General features: G+C 35.4%; 1 protein-coding gene across 3 annotated transcripts in view; it reads left to right on the top strand.

The window, feature by feature from the left end:
* Positions 1 to 27,358, top strand: part of LOC123311194 (adhesion G-protein coupled receptor G2-like) — a 273,671-nt gene that overhangs the window by 116,180 nt on the left and 130,133 nt on the right. The window contains exons 1-2 of one of the 3 annotated variants that reach the window (XM_044895018.1): positions 5,513 to 5,530; positions 20,618 to 20,723. In XM_044895018.1, the coding sequence (XP_044750953.1) occupies positions 20,658 to 20,723 (66 nt within the window). In that variant the 5' untranslated portion in view covers positions 5,513 to 5,530; positions 20,618 to 20,657. Of the gene's footprint in view, positions 1 to 5,512; positions 5,531 to 14,366; positions 14,409 to 20,617; positions 20,724 to 27,358 lie in introns of those variants that run through there. The other 2 variants (XM_044895017.1, XM_044895016.1) reach the window with 2 other exon arrangements.

The raw sequence follows: 27,358 nt of genomic DNA, 5'->3' as shown, positions 1-27,358 counted from the left end.
CAATCTGGAACACTGATTTCCAGGTGTTTAATTTTTTCTGGTGTAACGACGTAGAAAAGCGACTTCACATAACTCTAATGAAAATAATGCCATTGGGTTAAATCACACGATCAACATCAATATCATTTTGTGCTTCAGCCCATTGGCCTAATTGGTGGCTCATACGATGGTCGTTTGGCTTCAGTTCCCTCATAAGTTGAATCTTGAAAGCTCTTAAGTCAAGATACATTCCTAACATTTTCCATAAAATGAAAAGACATAACCCCAGTTGTCGAGAACGGCGAAAAATTGGTTGATTCAGATCTTCTTCAATGCTTCCCTATACAGCGGCTACAGCCTCTTGTGTGCATCCCTCGGGATGCACCATAAGACCAGGGGCTTGACACTTCCTTACCTCCACCCCAAATACGGTTTTTAGTTCTGCAATCAATCGCTAGGGGGCACTGCATACGAAAATATATGTCATATTCTCCACAGATTACTGTATTCTGACATATTGGGTTTGTCAACGCCAACAGTGTCAATGTCAATATGTTTTAATGCAAATTCTTGTTTATAAACAACATATTACAAATCTTAGGGTGACCGGCCACCGAATGCGAAGTTGTGCGAAGCTGAGCGTTTTCAATGCTAATATAATTGACAAGCTACGAATCGAGTGACATAGCTTGTCATTTAGCATTGAAAACGCTCAGCTTCGCTCAACTTCGCATTCGGTGGCCGGTCACCCTTATACGAGCCTCAATTAAAAATACCCATTTATTAAAGTCGACAGTTTTATGAGGAAATCAATTTTCTCGTAAGAAATGCTTGATTCAAAGAACCACGTAATTATAACATTATTCGTTTTTATTTAAACCAATCCAACCAAACCCTTCAAAAAGTGTTTTAATCAATGGATTAACTACAATTAATAGGAGGTATGTATGCTATGTACATTTCGAAAATTTTCAAGATACCTGGTAGTATCTCTAAGATAGTAAATTTACCATTCTCCTTTTGAGAAATCAAGCATCCGATTCAACTTACCTGAGAGGCTATCGGTTGTTAAATGGGTTGTCACATAGAACAGTGTTTCCTACTCAAAGTTGTGAACCTTAAAAAAAACACCCGATAAAAGGTCTTTTATGTTTTTGTCTTATTAAATTTTACTGTCTTGTCCTGGATTGCAGGTTTCTTTTCTATAGCATCAGTCAATGAGGATGTGAAGATTGTACATTCTTCCGAAAATATTTACCAAACGGATAACATAATGTATATCTTCTGCGATATGACTATAGGCATTATAAATCCTATAACCATGGAAATGAAGTTTAATTTTTTTCACAGAAATCATCCTCATTTTACATTAGTTTGATCGTTTTAGTTTCAATTAACAAACTCTCAATTTTAACTCAGGATTATAACATCGTTCGGAACTGTAAATATTCCGGCTCGTTTTTATCAGTTTTTTAGTTCTGAAAAACGATGTAGGACCGTTAAAATCCTGAATTGGGAGATATTCGAGATTTTGTTCGCTAGTAGGTACATATAAGCCAGAAACAAGACATTTTCATTGACGGGAATTTCACCAATTTTTGGTATCTGAGTCTGTGATTAGTAGTAATTCCGTATTCGGTGGCGATTCGAATTCTGATGTTTATTGTCATTAGTTCTGAATTCTGTATAGTGTCTAGGCCGTTAACAACGATATAATTTGAGATTTTCTCTCTCGCTTTTAGTCCGAGTGATTCTTGAAGTTGCTCCTATTCTAAGTACTTGTAGAGATAGAGGCTTGTAGTCGAGTTTGATTTTTTTTTCTCTTTTTTTTTGTTCTTAGCGTTTAAGTGGAGGTACGCCACCGGATGTTAACCGCTCAACAAGTAGCTAGTGCCAGAACAACCACTGGAGATAACTTCCGTAACTAAGACAGTATTCCGTACTTGTACTTGGGAACCTCTTCAATCCCTTATTCTATACCTAATTCTACCACTTGTGGAAATACTATTTTCAGGATGAACCCGTTGGAAGCAGAAATTAGAGTGGTGAAGAGGTATGCCTTTTGCCCTATCCTTATCTGTTCCATTCCTTCTGGGAGTACGATTACTGGCTGGTGTGCAAACCCGCTGGAATCAGAAAGCACCTTATTCTCTTATCCTTTTGGGTTTCTCTTCGCTGGAAGTACGATTTCTAGCTAGCGTGCGAACCCGTTCGAAGCAGAAACCGGAGTAGAGCACCGTTTCCCAACTCGACGCGGGTTAGAAATCAACTTTTGCATTGCTATTCGTATTTTGTTCCGTGTAAAACCTCTTTAGTTGTGTGAAGTAGACTTCCTATTCCACCCACTGTATTGCGCTTTTCACTTCACTGATTTTATAATAGCGCCTGTTGTGTTCCCCATTGCGAATCAACGAATAAAGTTTATTGTCAATGGTTGTTGCTACTACACAAGATAACGACTCGGAGCCAACAGGGTAGATTTGCTATTTTTCCCTTTAAAAAGAATAGCTGGCACTCGAGATATCCAAGAAAACGCCTTTGCACCATAGTTTATCTGCAATCGTCTAATTGTTCTCTCAGTACTCATAGTTGAGCTATGTATATTCATGAAAACACCATGTCTACAGTGTATTTTCCAAGCTGAGGCTTTTTTTTTGACAGTACAAATCATCAAAATGAATTAAAAAAATAGTATATATAAAATATTCAAAATGGCAAAGCTGTCAGTCCCTGAATTTGTGGGGCATTCAGTGAAATTTCGATATGCAGTAGGTACGTTGGTTGATTTCAACTGTACAGTCAACGACTATTTTGTTCATTTTTCGTCTCATGAATTTGTCAATTATGGCTTATATTAATTCAAATAAGTATTGAACACGGCGACTTGATTTTAGTTTAGTAGCGAAAAGTGTGTACACTGGTATTCTAGACAACGATTTAGTTCTGGACAGCAATAAACTGGCTGTGTTAATGTTGTACTGCGGAGTACATAAACTCGATTATACAGAGAGTTTTCCAGAACTAAATCGTTAACTAACTGATAGGAGCTATACATCCTTTCAGTAAATATAAAAAGAAAAAGTAAATCAACTCTTTTTGAACCAGTGTCGTTGAATGAGCATCGGACCCTATCAAATTTGTTACAGCCTCCAAATCAGCGATTCTCTCAACACCAATTCAGGTAGGCTAACCGGCCTAATTATCCCATGTCAATCAGTGCCGTAAACTAGTTCATTCGCTTATGAGATCCTGTATTCCAGTCAATTGATTAGTAGCTATTCATAATAAGTTTTGAATTTTATATGTTTGGGTCGAAATTACTAACAAGTTGATAGAATCATTCATCAATCTTTCCAGAACTAATTGAAGAGTATTTTACACGCCATTGAAGTCAGTATGGTTGAACAGGTATTTTCTATGTTCAAATTATCAATTGATTTTCCACGTAGCCGGGTAGCCCACCTTATTTGTTTTAGGAAATATATTATTCATTCTGCTTCCCGTCTGAATAAAACGTGTTGGAATTTCAAGAAGGCACACTGGATTCAATTATTATAATAATATCGGATAACATTAATAGCGACATAAGATGGTTTCGTCCCTCTTATGATAATTACTGCAGATTTGTAGTTGTAGTGGAAGCCGCAGCTCAAAAGTTCATTCTGGGAGTTTTCCGTCAAGAATACCTTCTTGGTTGGTCGGATGAAACCCAACAATTGTATAACGATTATCAAAATTCTTCATCTCAAGGAAAATGCGAAAACTTTATGAACTCAATCAATACCGGTCGTAAGGAGAAATGGAATAGTGTAGTTTCAAACGTGAAATTTGAACATTCTAGTAGGTGTTCATGGGGTGTTCTGAGGAAATTAGGTGAGCCTACTCCTCTAGCGATGTTATCTTCCAAAATCGATCCTAAACACATTGTCGACTGATGGATGTTTCTAATTCGGTTGAAATTTCCCGATTAAAGATAAGTATGAAGCATAAATTACAGAATTTTAGGACCTCAAATCCAGCTGTGGATTTAGGCACTTGGTTCCTTGGTTATTATCTTTTTATAATAACAGTCTAAATTCTGGCAATTTCCCGGCCGAGTTCGGAAAGATGAAAGTCACAGGAATTTTAAAATTCTTCTGATCCTAGCAGCAATCGACTCACTAGTTTATTGAGTGTTCCTTTCAAAATTTTTAAGAGGTTAATTCTTGTTAGGATTGAATCGACTCTAGAAGACGCTTACCAAAATTGTCAAGGGGATTTCAGGAAAAATAGAAAATGTTGTGATCAGATTGTGAGCCTCAACACTCTCATTGTATCAGGCTTCAATAATAAACTAAAAACATTAACAGCATTCGTGGATTTATCTGCAACATATGACACACTATAAAAGGATGGTTTGATTTTCAAACTTTATACACATCTGGTTCGCTTACTAGAAAACATTCTGTCAGATAAAAGGTTTCGTGTTTTTGTTTATAATAATAGTAGTTATTTCAAAACTTTGAATAACGGTCTTCAACAAGGATTAGTTTGAGCATTATTTTCTGGAACCTACCTTCAATCCAAAATATCTAGATTATTATCCTGAAGTTCTCAAAGCTAATTTGCGTCAATAGTTTTAGTCATAGAGAAAGTCTCTGGTTTTAGTTTTTTCGGCTGCTGAATATTGTTGCCCCGTTTGGGTTGGTAGTGGTTATGTGCAAAAAATTAATGCACAGCTAAAATGATGCGCCTGCTGCAGGGGTAGAATTATACCTATTTTTCGAAGGTTGAACTGATAATCAAGTCAATCACATTTACTGAAGATAAGGCGGGGTTCAACGAATAATTTTTTTTTGCTTTTAAGAAATATTTCACTTCTAAGCAAAAGCATTTTCAACAACATTTCTTATTAGTATTCTTTTTGTTTCAACTGTTGGGAGAAGAATCCCATGATAAATTTCAAGAGATATGCAATAAGCATCACTCTACAAAATATTCATAAGCAAAAATTGGTTTTTTAGATCTTTTATAATATTTTGAATCAGTTTCATCGATAAAATTCAAGGGGTGGCACCCAGATTGACTGAATACACTACTACATTCAGTTTTCAGTTGCGATTGCAACCTCGAACAATGATATTCCAATGGATTTGGATTACAATTTGAACAGCATGTGTATTTAGCAAAGTACGTGCTCTGGAGTTCCCAATCCTCTGTTCGTAGTCGAGGAAAACAATGTGTTTGCTTGCTTCGGAAGATAAATTATTATCCTACATCCAACTATTTGCGATAAGAAATGCTGGAGCTCGAAACCCCCAACTTTGAGCTTAATTTATATCCACACAGAGTTTGTTTGATTTCTGAAAAATTCATTGTTTCTTGATAAACGCCAAATTTAGTATGCAACGGTTTTATATCAACATATGCTCTACATTTCATATTTGATATTCAGATATTTGGTGGAATAATCTCTAGAAGAATCAATAATAGTCATAAATGCATATGAATTATGAACATCATACAAATTCACTAGTGGAATTCTGAATTGTTTCGCCATTCGATGAGAAAGGTGAGATAATATAGTACTAACTCTACTTGAATTCTGATAGCCGATTTGATATATATATGTTGTGTACAGGGTGGGCAAAATTCGATGGGATTGATTGGCAGCTCTGTAACCGTTTCGTATCAGTGATATCGAAAAACAAATATTACATTCTACAGACACTTTTTCATGTAGAATCCAGTGGGCGTAGTCAAAGATTTTTTTCAGTCCGCCACTTCAGTGATATAGTGGTAACTTCATTTTTTTTAAATATAAACTCTATGCTATTTTTACGAATTCTAGTCCGATATTTTCTTCTGAAAAATGAGTTTTCGCTTATAACTTGAAAACAAAAGAAGATAGAGGGATTCGGTTTTGGACATTAACAATCTTTTGAAAGTCGAGGTCGGAAACGTTCCATCCATTTTTCCCCAGATCTCACGGTTACAGAGCTGTCATTCAATCCCATCGAATTTTGCCTGCCCTGTATAATATAATATCAAAATAATTTTCAACAATGTTTTTTTGATTCTCCGGATTCAAAGGGTAGATTTTAAGGTCCGAACAATAGGTATTTCTGAATAATACAAGCGGTGGAAGGAATGCCAGAAATATGTGTTGTTCTTCTGATAAATGCTCAAAATCGTTTTGTTGAGGAAATTACTACCTTTTTGAATGGGCCTTTTGATAATCAGTTAGTTATGTTAAACATTGCGAAATACATCGCATACGTTACATTAAATTTTTGGATTCACAAAGGTTATTTTTCACAGGGTGAATGACCTCTTTTTCGAAATATCATATACTTAAAGATTACAGAAACAAATTTTTATAATCTGTGGATATAGAATTCTATATCTTCTTGATCGGTTGCACTGTTGTTGTCAAATCATTGAATCAAAAAAATTACTAGTTTTTTTCTGAATTCAACTGAATTTGAGACGAATCATTTACGAGTTGATAGGAAATGGGAAATGTCTTCCATAAATCATTTTAAACTAGATTTTAGTGTTTTAGGAAACTTGCCAATTTCAGACATGATTTCATTGGACTAACACCATTTATTATCTGGTATGTTATCCACACTTTCTATAGTGAATAAATATTCGTCGTTAGAGAAATGAGAACCAGTACCGGAGGGAAGTTGTTATTGTAGATAGTTCCTGGCAGAAGAGATGGCCCATGGAAAGTGTCTAGCAGTATTAATATTTTGGTATCATAGGTACTGAACCAGAGCCTTCTTAAACATTTCTGCAACAAATAAAGACATCTGTGACTGTACTCAACAAACATAAAATCAGCCATCAAAATTTATGTTACGTTATTACTGTTTTTTTTGCAACTATCTCAACAAATGCTTTCTCAACCTGCAGATTGACCCACTACTCAGGTTAGCAAATACGCATGCTTCAAAGTACACCGGAACCTTACACTATTTTGTCTATAAATATGTTACGAGTTAAGTCTGGGTGCCTGGAATTTTGGACTAGTACCTAGTCATCAAATCGGATCGGAGCACATTAGCAACACACATTAGCAAGTCTAACATATCTAACAATAATCGATATCCTACTCCATTCCACAACAGGATTTAATTCCAATCAACTCAATCTGTTTATACAGGGTGGCCATTTGAAAACGAAACAGACGAGATTATAGACGAAATAAATTTTTTCGATAGAAATGCTCGGACAGGTCGATTTCTGTTTCGAGGGGGACAACTTAAGATGTAAGTTACGGACGCATAGCGCTTCAACCCTTGCTACTACAACCCTCACCCCCAATTTTTGAATAGGGAAGATGGGGTGAGTGATACCTCATTTGAAAGGTATTTTTATACTGATTTCAGCACAGTAATTGTTTTTTCATTTTATGCAGTAGTTCTCGAAATATTCTTAACTAAGTATTTGAAAATGAAGTGGTGTTTTCATGGCACTTGTAGTGTTTTTTTGTGAAAAATCGACATTTTGAGCTTCAAAACAACCATGACTGTGGCTTCCTTTGAAGCCACAAGTTGATTGAAGAATTCTGCGGTTCTATTCGCACATTGATTGTTCGCAAAAAAAAGTGAAATTATTTCCACCCGCTCAGCAATTGAATAAACCATGTCGAACAATGAATTAGAACACATACAAGTCTCGATTCAAAACTAAGAAATAATTCACATGTCAAAGAACCAGTAAGCCAACTTAATGATCTGTTCGTAATAAATAAAAAATTATCGATTCTCATTTTTTTGAAAAAGATATGAATTCAATAATCAACAAAATGAAAACATTATTGAAGCCAACTGAGAAAACACTTCGTAATTAAGTCGGAAATCGTTTCACGAATTGGGACTGGAATATTTCTGTGGCATCATTAATGATTTGAATTTCTTACCTGGTAACCTGATAAGAGATATGTACGTATTTGGACTTTTTGGAGATTTCTATCGATCAAGTGTTACCGCATGTTATTGGAAATACTGCAAATTATATCGAAGATAATTTAGATTGAGTGTCAGCAAGATTGAGCTCCTTCGCAATACGCTTTGTTTGTTCGACATCTTGATTAAAGATTTCTATGTCAGTGGATTGGAGGAAGGAAGCCATAGTCATGGTTGTTTTGAAGCTCAAAATGTCGATTTTTCACAAAAAAACACTACAAGTGCCATGAAAACACCACTTCATTTTCAAATACTTAGTTAAGAATATTTCGAGAACTAATGCATAAAATGAAAAAAAATTACTGTGCTGAAATCAGTATTAAAATACCTTTCAAATGAGGTATCACTCACCCCATCTTCCCTATTCAAAAATTGGGGGTGAGGGTTGTAGTAGCAAGGGTTGAAGCGCTATGCGTGCGTAACCTACATGGCTACCCTATATAGGTACCAATAAGCTTGCAGTGAGTCGAACTGATGAGCGATTGCATTAAAGAGTTGTGAGTCAGAAGATGAAGTCCTTTGATATGAGAAATTTAGATACGTAATATTCATCAGTATAGAAATTAAAAAACGTTAAGGCCTAAATCGAACAACATCACTATGAGAATCGACAGAAAGACCATTCCACCAAGGAGAAGTAGACCTTTCATTAGATGCCAGTAGATTCCAGGAAGAATTTCATAACCCACCAACAGCTACCAAGTGGATGAAATCATTATCCGTTCTTTTTTTTTTCCAATATTTTGATTTGGTCATATTTCATCACATGGTGTAGTGTCATAGATGTACTAACCTAACATGGATGAGCCCATATTCGAGCTATGGAAGAATGTGTTGCCCGCGCAACTAAGAGAGAGATAGTGGGAAAAAGACTGAAAATTCCTTTCGATAAGCATTGAATGCGTATGGAAATTCTGTTATTAGCGATTTTCATGAGAATTTTGGTAGCAAACAAAAAAATGATGGCGCATGCATTGCCCAAATGATTATTTATTTTTATAGCTACAAAAAATCATAAATGAACATGCACTTTCATTTTCATATGAGAATTCAAGGAACTTCGCAGGTAAAAAAGATCTGCAGTTTTCGAAAATTTAAAACATGCTTTGAGCTGAAGGTTTCACACAATGGGATATGCCAAATAATAATGAAAATCTACAGGGTGATATTTTTTCAGGGGTCGTTCACCATCTCCAGTTTTTTTTACGTGAGCTATATGCTGGTATACTACGAACTAAAAATGAATTCACGGTTTCATTTGCGAACTTTTTGAACTCTCCACGTTACTTCTGCTGGTATCATCAAAATAAAAAACGGAAAATTTATACCTTTATTTACAAGGTGCGGCACGGAGGGCGGACGTTTTTCAGATGGGCATAACTTTCCCCCACTGAGGACGAGAGAAGTGGGGAAGGTGCCGTTAGACTCGTGTGTTCCTAGCATTTATGAAAATCCACACATGAAAATCCACAACACTTACACGAAAGACCGCTGCACAGCCCAAAAGTTACGCTTTGGTGCGCTGTATCGCAAACTCGCATCATTGGCCCTTACTTCTTCGAAGACGTTAATGGTCGTGCTGTTACCGTGAACTCAGAGCGGTACGTCGAAATGATCAACAACTTCTTTATCCCCGAATTACGACGGCAACGTGTTCCAATACGACGTGTGTGGTTCCAACAGGATCGGGCGACCGCCCACACAGCCAGAGCGCCTCCAGCACTGCATCACCGATTTCGGCCACTACATGCCTGATGTGATTTTCCACACTTGACTGTCTCAAATGCTATTTCCTTGAGAATCTGATTCCGTCAACAAATGTGTTTTTGAGTAAAAATTAACGCTTTTATTATTTTTTTAAAACCATCCATCCTCCGTGCCGCACCCTGTACTATGCTTTATTGTTTCAAATAAATCTTTTGTCGATTTTTTCACAAAAGGTGGAAATGCCTCCCTACTTTTACGATGCATCCTTCCCTGCAGGAGCTATATAACGAAAAACGTTGAAATTTCATCACTCTATAGCTCCGTAACTAAGAGATTACGGATCTATAATTCAATGAACTTTTTGTCTCTTTGTAAGTAGGAATACAATCATATTTAAAAAAAAATGATCTCTTCCAATATAGTGATTGATAATGAAACTGCAATATCTTGAACATAAACAACCTTTATTTTAATTAAAAATTCACAATAAAAAATAAAATAAAATCATTTTTTAGATTCTACAATCATTCAAAGAGATATTTATGTACATCTTACTGAAAAAATGGTTCGTTAAATCAACCTGATGGTCAGAAAGATATTTTTATTTTTTAATTCTTATACACTAATGAATTAAAATATAAATGTTATTTCTGCATTATAGCTGATTGTTCTTCGAATTATCAATTCCTAAACATAAAATGAAATTTTTCTTCGTACGACCGCCAGCAACCACCTTTTTCTCAGGACTTTGGAAACTATAATATACAGAAATCCTGATATCTTAAGCCCGTTTGCAACAGCCGAGAGTTCTCTAGAAAATTCACTCGAGAATTCATGCACCGTGAATTCTTTACCGTTACATACGCACTTTCGGTAGAATTCACTGTTCAGTTGCATACAAAATAATCTCTGTCGTTTTCTTAGCAAAATTTGGTAGAGGATTCTAGGCTGTTACAAACGGGCTTTATACAAAAATGAAGGAATGAGGAAAAGAAAATTAATCATTTAATAAAATAAAAACCCCAGATGAGAAAGATTCAAAGGGAATCCTACTTGTGAAACTTAATTTTCTCCCCTTTTTTGAATGTGTTTATACAGTTTAAGCTCCACAAGATTTAACCATGATCTATGCTTTGTTCCATGATGATTCTAAGTTATAATTCCTATGTGTAGTGTAGTGTTGAGCCAGAGCACAACCCGTACTAGAATTTCTTAGATACATCACTTTTATGCCGTGCTATTCTCATAATGACCTTCTGAATGTTTGTCCTATATATGATAGAGGGTACAAGGAACACGAAATTGAACTGCATTCGACATCCAAACTAGATCTACCTTCTAGTAACGAGAAAATATTTTCAATTGTCCGATTGTGAATTCGCTCTTGATAGCTATTCTGATGTTATTGTCCCCGAACAATTTGATAATTGAATTTGTGATGAATAGGATAAGTGGAAATGACACATATTTTAATCTGCTTCTATGCGTTATTACCTCATCAATCTCGGCCAGCATACCATGCGAGACGCCACCCTCCTGTGGCAACGGGTGTCGCCGACTGTGGACGTCTATAATTCAGCCCACCATTCTGAGTAAGACTTCTTCCTAGTCGGGGTGCCCACAAAAAAAATTGTTTCAACTTTTTCAAACTCATTTTATGGCTTCATTAGATATGGTCTCCCACATTTTTCTCCTGTGAAAATTTTAGTGGTCACGGCGTTTTTCGGGAAATTTTCTGAAAGTCGTTCACTCCTATTTTATTTCATACTAACTTACCCGGCAGACGTCGTCCTGCCCTAGTGAGGGAATATTTAGTTTTCGTAAGTACAATGAGAAGTGAAACAAAGTTAGAATAGTATGAAAAGTGAAAAAAGTTTTTATTTTAAACTTTTCATTGAAAAAAATTGATCGATTACATATTTATACAAATAATATAATGTACATTTTTAATTCGAAGTGAGAATCGATCTTTCCATTGTGAACAACATTTTTGGTTTTTCCGTTGCAAAAACAAATATGTATAGTTTAAGGTTTGTCAACAAAGGAACAGGCTACACACAACTGAAAATGGATTTTCAATATTAACGCTACAAACACTCAATACTCAAGGAAGTTTTATTTATTGTCACTGCGAATACAGGTCACACTGAAAATTGCAGAAACCGGTGTTTTTTACGTAGATGCGTCAAAACATACGGTCTAACTGAAATTTTTAAATTCAGTTCATTTTTTAATTCAGGGAATAGAAAAAAACAAAGCGCAATCGCAATGTATATCCTTTCGGTAGGTACATTTCGCGATTTTGCTCTCACTTTCCTATCTAATTATTATAATTGAAACTAATAGACTGATCGCTAATAACCCAGACAATAGTCTATTAACTGATAACCGAAATGCTCAACTTTAAATCAATACTAGGATTGTATCGTTCATTGAATTTTGAAGGGCCTTTATTTTCTATTCTATGAATACAATCATGAGGCGAAGTTTAGCCTATAGCTATTCTACTTAACCTCTTACAATAATTTTATAGAAAACAAATACAACAAAATTCTGACATAACATAACAAAACAAGATGAAAAAAATATTCTCTACAAAAACTACAACTATACTATACTATACTACAAAAACAATAATCCACACTATTCTGAGAAAGTAGCAAGTGTCTTCTCAAATGTTTCCTAACACCATTCACAGAGTAACTATCGAATAGGTACTTAAAGCTATTATATATACTGACAGCACAAAACGTGAAGGATCGCTGAAACATGGCTGATCTAAATCTGGTCAGCATAAGCCTATTCCTATGTCTTATAACACATCATTTGCCTACATCTCCTCGAAAGATAAGTTTATCACGCAAATGTGGAGGGTTTGACGAAGTCAAAATTTTTTTAATTGAAACAGCAAGCTGCAATCTGTACAAGCCATCAAGTCTTAACCACCGGAGTTCCTTTATTTTACTAGAGATCCTGGAAAACTCGCGCAAACCGAATATGAATCTACAACATGCATTTTGAACTTTCTGAAGTCATAACTTAGTTGAAGAGTCCAAGCGAGGATAGAACAGTATCAAGCCATAATTCAATATAAACAGCACAAGGGACTCGCAGAGGTATTTACGCGAACAAAAACCCAGAATACGCTGATTCCTATATAGATGTCTCAGTGCAAGGTACGACTTCTTCAAGAGCAGCTCAACATGCTCAGCAAATCTCAGTCTGCAGTCGAAAATGATTCCAAGATTCCTGCAGCTGTTAGCAAACGGAATTCGCTCATCATCAACTTTAAGGATAATCTGCTCCGAATTAATTCGAGATCCACTAGAAAAAAGCAACGAGACACACTTCGGGATACTCAACTTGAGATTATTGGCACTGGAGTACTCTACTGGATGGAAAGAAAGTCGAATCTGCAAATCATATGTTCAAATATAACAGTATGATTAAGTTCATGTCTCTATTGTAGTTGGAAACCGACGATGCTCTAAATCGGGATTTACTCGAGCGACGTGTAGACCTAGATTTTGAAGGGTCACTGATGTATGCACTTTCAGCGGTGGGGAAAGCGTCTGCAGGTTCTCAAAGATGTAAAAAAAATCTCCAGGTGTACATACTCGAGCGTGTCAGATTAAGTTACTGTATTATGCCCTACGTGTCTCTGATAATATATAAATTTTGATCTGACAGTTTGCTTGCTGGGGCCCGCCGTACGGAAGAGTTGAAAATGGTAAAAAAAAAATTGGGCCAGCACTGCTTCTCAGCTTGAATATAAAATTACTCCACTGCTTGAAACACAACTATAAATTTACCCATTGGCTGAAAACCTATTTCCAATTAACATTTTTTGTAATTCGTACGCTATTTCAACGTAAAAAGTAAATGAAGTTGAAGTATAAGTTTCACATGAAAATGTTCATTATAGGAAACATAATTTTCACGTTAATGTGTATCGTTAACGTATAGTTCCTATTTGATTCAACTGCACCACAAAATCGAGTGATATATTTTGGGTATTTAAAGCCGAACGGTTACCTTCATTTCTAACCATAAACCAAGCTTTGATGCCTTAGAGTACTCGATATCATTTTACCGAGATAACAGGGCTTTAAGAGGAGTTTATACGACTGGACTTTCTCGCCATCTGTATAAGGAGTAAAAGGGAAAAGACTACCAGAATGTAGAGTGTTGCTAGAACACATAAACGACAAGTAGAAGTTACGAATATTACAATAGTTTCCACTTTAGTCGAAAAGATTGCAGCATTTAAAGAACGTTTTTTTTCAATTTCACCAGGATACGAATTGTAGGCAATAGCGAGACTTTTCGAGAAACTTTTCCATCTGGAAATTCATAAAAAAGATAATTTTACCTCGGAAAGTTGAAAACATGAATGAATATTTGTTCTTCAATGAAAAAAAAGTTTTTTTGTTTGACGAATAAAAAAATTTGTGACTTTCCGTGATGATGAACTGATTGATTTGAATTATAATGAAAACCCCATATAAATTAGTGGTTTCTGACGCAATTTTCTCTTTTTGAACTGACCACTAAAACGGTTTAGACCCCTCTTAACTGCACAGAGAATGATTACACTCCTGAGGAAATATTCAGCATTTCATATCACGGGATCTATTTATTATCCATACCAATCAAAACCTGGGATGCAGGAGGGATATAAATCAATTAAACCACATTCATCAAGTTGTAAGTCCAGATCCTGTCCTTGAAGTGAAGTATATATAAGCAGAACAAGATGCCGATGCCGTAAAGTTCTATTCCCATGAACACTATTGTTTCAAGTTAGTATGCTAATCCTGTAAGATAATATTCCGGTACAGGAAAGTTTCTCCACTGATTGTGTTTCCAAGGAGGAAGTTGGGCGAGAGTACGAATCGAATTCGACTAAGTATGATTAACGACCGAACTTTGGAAAAAGCACGGCATGGACGTGAAAGAAAAACATTGCATAGGTTTCGGCATTAATGCATGCGTAAGGACTTCCGAAGTTCTCTTTCTCTTTGCTGATACAGCCGTTTGCGATCAAACTTTATTGAATTCGTTATTTTAATTAATGGTCGTCATCCTGGAAAAAAGAGAGCAGGGACCGTCGCCGTCGATAGGTTATGTATGGCCGTTGACGCAAAAATGACTTCTTACGAACGTCATTAACGTAACTATGACGTTATTCATGTGACATTATTAGGACATCATTTTTGCGTCACTAATTCAACACAAATGAGGGTCGTTTGCACCAATACCCCTTAAAACGAGGACTTAACTAAGACGTTTAAAGTTAATGGACGCTAAATTTATTCCCAGTTGCACGACTGTGACTTAATAGAATCTTAAGTAAGGAGCCCTTAAGTTTTTATATATAGTGATATTTCAGTTTTTTATTTTGGTGCAATTTCATCCTAGTCCAATACAGCCATTTCATTGGTTGGCGGGTTGTCGATGATCGTTGTCATTTCATTAACCTAACTTTATTGTCCTGTCAGTCAGTGTCAAGGATAACATTTTTTTGTTGTTGAATTAGCATTAATTTTGGTAATGAAAATGATTGTCAAATAGAATGTTCCTAAGTTTATATAAGTACAACACTTTCTTTGTAAGGTCTTGTGTGAATTTGTTTTATTAATGTTGAAGAGGAACGTGAAGAAAATGTTCTTATTGCCCTTGTTAGTACGAATAGGGTGAATGATTGCCAAGCAAGTGGTGGTAATTCATGAAGGGCACTCAACTTCTCAACAGAAGAAAAGAGTTTGTTGATAACTATAGTATGATTTGTGACACCAAATTGAAAATTAAAAAAGACTGATGGCATTACAATAAAGGCAAAAGAAAAGGCTTGGTATTCAGCAATGAATTCATTCAATTTTCAAAATCCATCAAAAATGGGAAATTCTGCAGCCAGTTCAACAGTTCAATTATTTTAGGTTAGAATTCCACCCTTAAATACCTAAGTGGTCATTGCATGAGCGCTTAAATTTAAGGCTAGCTTTAGCCATTTAAATGTCACTCAATAGTTGGTGCAACGTAATTTAAGTTAAGGGTTCATTTTAAGGGACACTTAACATTAAGTGCGTTTGGTGCAAACGGGTCTGAATGGTGGATTTCAAGAAATACAAAAACATTAGGCCTTCACTTTCTATGTGCACTTTGTAGCAAGTGGAACGCAATGACAGGAAATTTTCTTAAAAGTATCTTGCGTTATACGAGTATATCTGATAAATATTTGGAATAATATTATAATATTCCATTTGGAAAGTACAGTAAGCATAATAACATTGAAGCTTTCTGAAGTCATTTTGTGCCCTAATAGCAATTCTTCTAGAAGAATTTCAAACTCATGCAGATTTTTGTCTATGCTTCTTATGTTACCGCATATATACTCCCTTCACATTTATTTTAGCAGTCGGTTGGCCATGAAATAATTTTCTCAAGTTTTTGTAACTAGAACGGGGTAAGGTTGGCACTCATGAAATGTCGTTAATGTCATAACGCCGTTGCCACAACTAATATCAATTTTTATTACGAAAATGCCGAAAGTGATTGAAAAAAGAGACAGGGTTTCAGGAAGTGCTATTTAGAATTCAGGTCCGCTCATTCAAATAGTTATACCCTGATATTCCAAAATCCACAATACGTCAGACGGTAACGAACATATTCAATGTAAGAGAATTTATATAATGTTTCATCTAAATCTAAACGACTTATATTTCAGCTGAATATTTCCACAATCGGAAAGATTCTTATTAGGGGCTGAAAATAACAGTCCCATACGACTTTCCTTCAAAAATTTCGGGGGATAGATTTTCGAAAAATAAAATTCTCCAGAATTGAGTGGGAATTCAGCCATTCAATTCTGGAGAAAAAAGTTTCTTGAAAAATTTCGATACAGTCGATACTTTTCTCAGAATAAATGAAAGCTTACAAGCAGTTATGATCAGTTTTCATTCCATAGAATGAACTACTTAGGGTTTCATATTATGTATAGTTTTATGACTCAGTGTTTTTAAGAACCCGTAAAAGCATCTCCCTAATCCCTTCGCATTTGTTTACAGACACCCTGTATAAGTATCCACTATGCAAATTAAGTAAAAGTATAAAGTCATTCAACCCACATATAATTATTCAAAATCATACACGCCATAACCATGAAATAGTAAAATCCGAGAAACAGAGAAAAACAAAACAATTTTCAATACAAGAAAAAATCAAACGAGAACAATGGTATGAAGTCTCACCTACGTCCTCAACCACCTCTCTTCAGTTTGGTACCGTCGGTCTTCTTTATGCTTCCAGAGGACTGTGATCTCGTTCGTCCCTACTCTGCCAGATCCTTTGCCCTGTCTAGGACTCGATTTATGGACAAAATTTCTTTGCTGAGCCCTAACTTTCTTGCGCACTCAACAACCGCCTACATTTCGCCACAGGGGCAGGACTATTCGGGCGCTGGACACTTATTCAGAATTTACAGTAGGTAGAGATGTGGATGCCGTGTTGAAGTCCTCTCTAGAGGGAAAAGACTGTATTCCTGTGGCCGATCCTCCCAATCGTTCGATGGTGAACTTCACCATTTACTACCAAACACCTCGTTTGAATGTAGCTTCGGTAGCTCTTTGCTCAGGCCAGATGATCTGTTTATTGCCTGAGCAATCTGAAATCACCACGGTCTTCTTCACAGAGATCTTCATTAATATACAGTGCGCGTCAAAATGATACAAATTCATTTTCTCAGAAGACAAATATTTGGCAACAAAATCCTAAAACAGGTCAATTTTGGTTTCATTTTTACCCAAATTATTATGCATTCTTGTTGCACCCTGTGCCATCCCCATCAACCTTCTAAATTTTTTGAATAGGGAAAGTGGGTCATGTGGTACTTTTTGGGCAGGGTCTTTGTATCTTCTTTACAGGCGTGCAGAAATTTTCAAGAATTTTTTATTTTAAATTAGTTAGTTCAAAGAAGTTTTCAGTATGTGCACTTTGTCATGGCTCATTTACTTTGAGACGATGGTACCCGATGAAATTCGTTACCGAATGAAAGTCGACTAATAACATACCTACTTAAGATCATAACTGAAGCGCACATTCTACACATTCTAATTTTTCACGTGAGGGGGTTGAAAATTGTGCATGAACAAAACTGTAATGATCGACATTCATTCGGTGACAAATTTCATCCGGTACCATCCTCTCAAAGTACGCCTGTGAATAAGATACAAAGACCTTGCCAAAAAAGCACCACATGACCCACTTTCCCTATTCAAAAAATTTACAGGGTTGATGGGGATGGCACAGGGTAAGACCAAAATCCTTCAAAAATGCATAAAATTTGGTATAATATTAGTTGACAAATATTTTTCTTGTGGGAAAATTAATTTGTTTCATAATTTTGACGCGCACTGTATATGAGGACATCCTGCCTATAATGACATACTATTTATACTTATTACAAAGGGAATAAGCTTATGTTCGCTAAGGTTGTTCGCCAGATGGCATTATTGGAAGGTATACGTAGTTACACAAGAATACGTGCCTTTTAGTGTTTTTTTATGACAGTTTATTCTTTCAGGTAAGTTTATGTGTGAAAGTTGTTCGATTTATTTTCGAATTATTCAGATGCTTCCAAACTTTGTGAAAAAAAAATGTTAATACTTGCCTTTGAATCCTGTAACAATGCTGTACCTATAAAACTTTGAGATCATGTCGTACTGCAAGTACCTTAGGTATTCGATTTGTTGAAAGATAGATATATGCCTATGATGGCATAGTCAAAGTGTTTCTAAGATGGCATGGGGTGCCATTCTTTGACAACTTTGGAGAGATAGGAAGATATGGAGGCACTGCTAAATGTTGTTAAACAAAATGTGATGGGTTGAAAGCTTGCAACTTTGAGAAGACGGTTTGCAAGACCTGCAAAAGACTATCTAGTTGGACGAAAGCCTACTTTCACGAATTAGGTGGAAACCGAACTGGTTGAAGACCAATTTAATAATCAATTTTATTTCATTCCTAGTTTTATGCCATCATAGGACACATATGCGCACCCAAGACCAAACTTTTGAAAATGTTTTTATTTATTTTCCTCTCCTGTAAACTTATTTTTGCTCAACCTGTACATATCACTGATCTCTATCTGTGTTAGATTAATACCAAGGATAGAATTTAGTTGAACGAGAACCAAGCCCTGCAAATCTGAATCATCCAACGAACTATGACATTGTCCTTCAAAGCATTCCGTTTGATCTTCTTAATCTCATTCTCTATTGAATCTATCCTTCCTTCATATATGCCGCAATTCTCTGCTCGATGGACGTGCTGATTCTATTGACTTCCTCTTTCAAACAGGCAATTTCCTCCTTCACCCCCACAATTTTACCTCTCAAAGCGGTGGTCTGGACCGAGAACTCATTTTTCAAGAACTTTTCTAATTGTTCGCTAATGGGCATTTTTCTTCCTGCAACTATTCGCGGGTATGGAACGCCTTATTAATTCTTGTTGGTTAAATTCCAAAATAAATAATTTGAAATAAACAAGCGGCATTTCGAAAAATTCATCGAACTATACTAACTTAGTGAAAACGCCGTATCTAATTCGCATCGAGGGTAGGTACACCCTCACTCCAACCTAAAGACGAAATTCATCAACAACGGGGAACACTCAGAGATCTATCAGAAGTCCGACTATGGAAAATTGATGGGATACTTCTTTGGAGTCGCTGGAATATTTGAAAATATTTCCACTCTCCTTCTATTTTCTTCCCAATTTTGAAGTAGGATTCAATATTTTTACACAACCGTAAAAACTATCTTTATGCTTTGCTGATAATTTTAATTCAACAATAATTCGAAATGCTAACTTGACAGTTCATCTGGAAAATAGTACAGCACAAGCTAAGAAAATTCCATAGCCTACTTCACGAAGAACTATATTTGAGGGCAGGTTATATCATATAGCTAAATCATCATCATTATTCAATTGTTTGATGGTTTAATGGAACAGTTATTCTTGCATGTGAAATTAATATTTACTGAAAAAATATTTCTTTTTTTGTTGAAGAAATATGAATTTCGAAGATCTGGCTTTGACTGGCTATTTCTTCACTTAATGTACTTGTATTATAATTGTGCCTTTCGTTGATTTTTCGATTTATATGCGACAAAATACCATGAATTATATTATAAAGCATCAGTATAGTATGCAAGTAAGGGTTGGGCTAAAAAAAAAACCAAAAGAAAATTAAAGCAGGGGTAGTTTCTATAATTTTTTTTCGAAATTGACCTCCCTTCCAAGATACAGCCTTTGGAAGGCGATAACGAGTTGACAATTTTCAATTTTTTTTAAGGGTTCTAAAAAACACTAAGTCATGAAACAATAGATAATATGAAGCACGAAGTAGATTCTACTCACACAGTCATTTTAGATTTCATAACTTTATGATTAGGGGTTGAAAATAACAACCCCTTATGATTTTTCTTCAAAAATTGTTTTCGGGGGATAGATTTTCAAAAAATTAAATTCTCTTATGGAGAAAAAAAGTCTCTTGAAAAATTTCATAATAAAGTTGTGAAATCAAAAAAAATTGTGTGAGTAACATCTACTTGGTGCTTCATATTATGTATAGTTTTATGAATCTGTGTTTTTTATTAGAACCCGTAGAAAAAATTAAAAACTGTCAACTCGTCATCGCCTTCCAAAGGCTGTACCTTGGAAGGGAGGTCGATTTCGAAAAAAAATTATGGGAAATACCCCTGTTTATTTTTATCGAGGAATCATCTCCCTAAGTCCTTCGAATTTTTTTGTGAAGAGTAGTAAGATTTTCTAGATAAATTCATTAAATTGAATAGTCATATAATATACATATAATATAAATGAATCGCATAACGCAAAAACTATTTGAATCCTTTCAAACATAACAATCAAAATGTTTTCTGTGTTAATAAGAACATCCCAATTTATTGTTGCAGCCTTTTCTCGGATCTTCGGAACTTGTCTGGAACAGCGCTGATGAATCTTCTGGCAGCCATGTTTATGACTCAATTACTCTACGTAGTCGGTGTTGGAGGCATAGTTGTGAGTATTACATTCTAATACACCTCGGATAACTTGCTGTTGGTAATTTAACACCGTTTTAATTAAGCTTTGCGTTTGCACTGCCATAAGCTCTATTAACTGAAATTTGCTCCTGACAAAGGTTGGGTGTCTGCAGCATCCTTTTAATTGAAATTGATTTTCAATTTCATTATAGATGGTCCTTATTAGATCATTTTCTAATCAGCGTTGATAGCAATTTCACGAAAGTGAGTAGGGAAAGAAGGAGTGATAAAACAGTTCTCAATAAACTCGAGCGGACCAAACCTAATTTGAACAAAAAAGAATCTGTGAATGGCCAACTATATGAATTTCATTTCAAAACGGAATTTGAGTGATATCTTCAGGGTGTTTCACGATTAAACGGACAAATGAAATGAATAGAGGGCATTGGCCTGAGTTCAAAAACACTCCATATAGTTTCCGTTATACTGGAGGTTTTCTGAAACTTCTCAAATTTTCGTTTGGCTATAAATCCTAAAATTCCTGATCGACTCAACTGAAAATTTATATTTAGCTCAAAGTTGTTAGTTTCAATGAAACAGAGCATTAATATTTGACAAAAATCAGGAGCGGGCTCAGTGAGGCTTTACTTTATCTCAAAATCATTAAATTACCGTGTATGTAGTTTTTTAATCATAATTTGAACATTTTCGATATCTGTTTGTATGATTGTCCCAAAATAAAGGGATTATTGGGTTGGCCCACCTGTTGACCATGTTTTATAAATAATTTTTTTGTGGTCAGACGCCTCTAAGGTACAGCGAGCACTTCATGAAAATGTACCTATATTTAGAAATTCTTAATTGCAATTCTTTCTTCGACGAATATTCTGTTGAATAATAAGGATAAATTCAGATGCATACCACCCGACGATATGAATATCAACAAGTGTTATGATCTGAATTGAACTAGCCAATTTGCCATCGTCAAGGCTCCATCGAAGAAAAGCAGATGTTGACCATGGTTTCGGTCTCATTTGACCTCATCAAAGCAACATTTTGCTACGATGGAGAACGTTTGGAATTGATGGAACTTAATTCAATATTGGCAAGTTCTACTGGGTACTATACAATAACAAAGAATAATAAGACCAGAGCAATACATCTTCATAGATTCAATAATGGCAATAACGAAGTATTTATCATACTTCACTAAAAGGGCGAATGAGGTGAAACTCCGGAAAATTACTTCAGGGTCACGTTGTTCATGAAAGGCGATTCATTCTGAAGACATCAAGTAGTTATAATTGAAGGGTACAGGGAAACAACCATCCATGTCAATTTTCCTTATAGAGCTGAGAAAAACGCGTTTTCAACTTCGAAATCCGTTTATATTATTTGAAATATGACAAATTAAATACTATTGTTCTCGAAATGAACATTATTAATATTATTATAAATAAAATGAGTACATTATATGAAATAACTTAGAGATTTTTCGTTCCGTATATCGATCGATATCGTTAGTTCTTTCCCTGCACGGTAAATCTTCGGAAGCGATTTTACGTATGACGTATGACTGAACTAGTTTTATGCCTGTTTTAATATACCTACCATAATATACTACTTTTCATTCTGAATGGTGTGTCTTACTCATTTTCGGACAAAAATTGACATCAATGGTTTTTTCCCTTTACCCTTCAATTATTATTTCCATGTTAGCGTAGTTTTCTATTTCTTTTTTTTTTTCATTATCAATAATGAAGCTTATTTTCACTGTAAATAACAATTCTGAATAACCACATATGCCATAAATATCAAAAACAAAATGCAAGTCATATATTGAGTCACTTGAATATTTCCAAATCCATATTTATACAGCCCTGTTTTTTCAAGAGGCGTTTGACAACAAAACAATTTTCAATTAAAAATAATCCAAGGGTGGGGCAAACCAACCATTCATTGAATTTGAGAAAATCGCAAATGCAGTTTTTTATGTTTGTATTTGAATATAGCCTCAATGAGTCCGGTCCTGAATTTGTCACATTTTAATGTTCTGTTTTATTGAAACTATAATTTTAACCTGATAATGAATTTTCAGCCGAATCCATCGAAAATATCAAGAGTTATAGCCAAACGAAAATTGGAGAAATTTCAGAAAACTCCCTGCATATCGGAAATGGCGTATAAGGCATATATATGAGGTGTTGTTGAACTCAGCTCAATGCCCTATATTCACATTATGTATCAACAAATGAAATTGTCGAATGACGTTCTTTGAATATCTTGAAGTTTATATTCATTGTTTTCAAGATATGTTGGTAGTCATATGAAGTATGATTAGAAATTCATGGTTCTACTTTATTTTACTTTATTTTCTTTAAGCGAATGACATCATTTAGGTATAGCCATCATTCTTGATGCCAATATAAGGTCACCATACAAAATTTGAAAAGAGCAACTAATTACCAGGTAGAACCTTGATAATTCATAGTATTGCTGAGGTGCCTCGACGCAACTTTGATATTTATCAAGGTATTTGAAATTTTCACGAATCAAAAATGGATACTTTACTCACGATAAATTTAATACTTTGGCAGTTTTCATGGCAGGGGATAGGTGAAAGTTCCTGAAAAAACTGCTTGATTAGTTTTATAAGGTATTGATTGAATCGAATAGATGCCAACACCTAATCCCTCATCAGTAGATGTATGAATCAAAGCCTGAATAAAATATGAATTGGACAATTGCTTCTAAATTTCTACTAGAGCAATATATAGATACCTAAGTACCTAGTACATTTTTATTACTTTGAATTTGGTCTTGTAAATTTCTCTTTTTTTATGCTATCTTAACTACATATGTGTTATTAATACATAAATAAGTGGGGAAATTTGGAATCATATTTAAGGAATTTGGATATATATTTTTCCAACACTTTACGCAAACTATATCCTATATGCCTATGGAATAATATTATCGTTTGAAATTCTATTTTCGGTATACGAAACAACGCTCGCAGAGCCTCTTGTAATATATTCATTGTACAATTCTGATCTGCGGCTCCACACACTCCCCACGTCATAAATATAAACAGCGAAATGGCCGTGGAAACAGGAACGTCTTCCTGCATGGAAGATCAGCGACGAATTCAGTTATCCAGGCTTTTTACGACATTCTATCTATAACGAGTTTCCCCTTAGGAACAAGATCCTCCTACGAACTTCTTTGTAATTCGTACTGATGAAAGTTTTATGAGATCTCGGATGAACGGAATAAAATGCCATTTTGTTAGACGATTAGGTGATCCTATGTTACTGGGATTGTTTCTGGGAGGACAGGCGAAGAGTAAGAAGAAAATAAACTACGAGAGATCTCTCCTTTGATCAGCAGAAAAAATAATCGAACAGTGGGCGACACCTCGATGAAAAACTATTAGGAATTTTGTGAGAGATAACTGCAGAACTCTAGAGATATGTAGATTGCAAACCAGATAGGAAACCACATGATCCTTACAAAATCTACGTGTTGTTCCTGAACATCTCTGTTTGATCTGTTTCACTATATAGCTAAAGGTCCTGTGAGGAATGTAAATTGTATATCGATTAATATTTATTATAAATGGTACTAAGGTATCCTTGGCGATATATTTCATGTAGTTCCAGGTGTTGGAATCACCTGATCCTGGATGGAATGGATGATACCCTCTGTCTCGGGAAACAACCTTCCGGAAGTCAACCAGTAGTTCGCAGATATGTCGACGTAATCATGTTTGACATCGTTCTGGTGCCTTCCATGTAAAGGTTTTCCAATTAGCTCCTTCATTTTGCTTTCTGCAGAGTGTTCGACGGTTTACCAGTGTCCCGCTGCAGCTTCAACGGAGTAAAACTATCAGTATCACAGACTACTCGATGAAGTTCTGATGAAGCAGCCTTGTAGAGGAAATATCTTCGAAGTCCTTCAATTTCCTGGAACATGCGGTAGGACAAGTCAACAATCCCTCTACCCCCAAGGTGTCTCGGCAGCTCCGTTCGTTCTATCGAGCTTTTAGGGTGATGGTTATGATGTTTTGTCAGCATTGTTCTTATTTCTATCTGTGGTGTTCCAAGAGATGATACCGAAGGAGTAGCTCAGTGCTGAGCAAGCTTAGGTATTAATTGCTTTGGTCAGGTTCTTGCTGTTTAGACTTGTTCTCATTATCCTTTTTAACCTTCGAGTGAACTCCTCCATCAATTCTCTCTTCATCTGGGTCTTAGTGATTCGTCTAGCCTGTTTGATCCGTAGATACCTTATGTATCTCTTTCCTTCAATGCTTCGATTTCCGCACCTTCCTTCAGTTTGAATGTACCGTCTACTATTTTGCCTCTGGTTATACAAGACGACATTTTTCCAATCCAAACTTCATTTTTATTTTGAGCGTCTGCTACATTTGGTTTTCAGTAGATGCAAGGAGTTTCAAATTGTCCATGAAAAGGAGATGATTCAGCTTCATCATAGTTCTGCTGCAGTTCTTGATGGCAAATCCGTTGTCCGTAGAATTCAATCTATGAGATAAGGGATTCAGGGCTATGCAGAATCATAGAGGGCTGAGCGAGTCTCCTTAGAAAATTCCGCGACTTATTAAAATAGGTTCAGTTGTGATGGGGCCATTTGGTGCTTTCATCTGCAGACTGTAGAACTTAACATCTACCTTGTAAATCTTCAAAATTATCAAGAGCCATTCATGAGGTACGGAATAAAGTATTGGGACCTAAAAGTAAATCAGTAAGTTGCTGAGAAATATTAGGAAAGAAGCTCATCAGATGACCAAATAAAAACGATATCATAGCGTGCCAAAAATTCTTCTTGGAAGAATTATCAAGGAAAATTCTTGCACCCGCTTATTTTTAATTTCAAATGCTAGTTACCTTTTCCCTTTTTGAATTTGATATTTCATTTTTTAAAGGTGTTTTCAATTAATTCTACTAAATCTTCTGCTGTTCCGGCCGATTGGGGATAATAGGCAGGAGAAAACATCACTTAAATATTGTTGTCTCTTATGGAAACTCTATATTCTTCAGATATGAAATGAGCACCATTGTCATCTCGATTATATAGGCTGTTCCATAATTCAACTCGGGTAGATGACACTCGGACGATAGTAAATCACCTATGGTTGACCACATAACCATAGGTGATAGTAGAGTGTCCTCTTCTTACAGTTGAGATATGTACATTTACATTTAATAAGGAAACACTGTCTATACCGCAACGCTCGCAATGTCGAATAAAACGTGAAGCCTGGTATACAGGGTGTGGTGTAATGAATAATATGGTGCCTGCGGGTAGAGTACCTTATGGCGGTTCTCAAAAATATGTTTTCATGTTCAGTAAAAGTCCCTTGGTTTTCGAGATATTGGAAAATTACACCCTTTGCCCCTTGTTTTGCAGGCAAGACTCCAATTGAAGGAATTTTTTCAAACTCTTTTTTGGATAGTATTCTTGAATAGATGCGCTATCCAATGAAATTTATTATTTTGGAGGCGCATGAATAGTTTTTCATGGAAAAAAGATCTAACTCATATTTTCCTAAGTTCAACATAGCGTGGTGTAAAAAATAGTGCCAAATCAAGAAAAAACATTCCTGTTTCACTAAGATTCTGAAATGGTTCAACTCACTCTATTTCCAGAATTAAATAAAAAATATATTTCTATTACAAAGAGTCAATGCAGAGTTTGATGTACTTACATCTTTTTCTTTGATTTTAGCAACTGAAATGAGACTTGCAAGGAGAATAAAGCAATCATTCATAAGAAGTTGTAAAGCATTTAGTAGAGCTCCTGATGGCCACTCTGAACACTTTTTGTAAAACTCGAGTCAATGGAACGACATTTTAAAATTGTTTTTTTTTTCCTCATATTCTGTCATTATTAATTTATTAATTATTAATATTAGTTAAAAAGTTGATAAATTTTAAGCGAATTTCAAGTGATGAAGTGAATTTTATCACATTTGTAATAAAAAAAAAAGCTAACAATTTATTCCTATTACAATGGGTCCAGAGCTTCCTCACAAAAATGCTGAAATTTACTTCATTACTTGAAATTAGCTTGAAAAAGTTGATTTCAATAATGAAAGAAAACGAGACAAAATAATCATTTTAAAATATCGTTTCATTGAATAAAGTTTCGCAAATGATGTTCAAATTGGCCACCATGTGTTCTAGTACATGCTCTACAGTCTACACCTTCTAATGAATCATTGCTTCATTGAATATCAACAATTTTTAGTTTCAAATTGTTCTTATGACCATTCATTGATTCGTTACATAAGGATTGCCTTTATCTTTTTGTTGGAGTGAGTTTTTCGCTTATTTGGGATCACTCAAATACGTCGAAAATAAATCAAGCCAGGTTCCGAATCGGTTAAAAATACCTACTATACTGAATAGAATAGGAAATCCTTCCATTCATTACGTAAGGGAGAACCGGATCAAAAGTTTAGCAATCACTTGCTACAAAGAGATGCATTCAAACTTCCTACGGAGTCGTGTAAATTCCTCTTTCAGCGAAACTGACAATGTGGAAATGATTAAGCCACCCCAGATGTTCTCCGTTAGCCCCAGCAAAATTCATCGTATTTTCCGAATTCAGCACTGAACTTAGGGGCATTTAAGTTTTCGCGAACTTGCAGTA

The sequence above is a fragment of the Coccinella septempunctata genome, chromosome 4 (genome assembly GCF_907165205.1).
Source record: "Coccinella septempunctata chromosome 4, icCocSept1.1, whole genome shotgun sequence".
NCBI lineage: Eukaryota > Metazoa > Arthropoda > Insecta > Coleoptera > Coccinellidae > Coccinella > Coccinella septempunctata.
The sequence above is the reverse complement of the archived record's forward strand: the minus strand, read 5'-3'. Positions and strand labels throughout refer to the sequence as shown.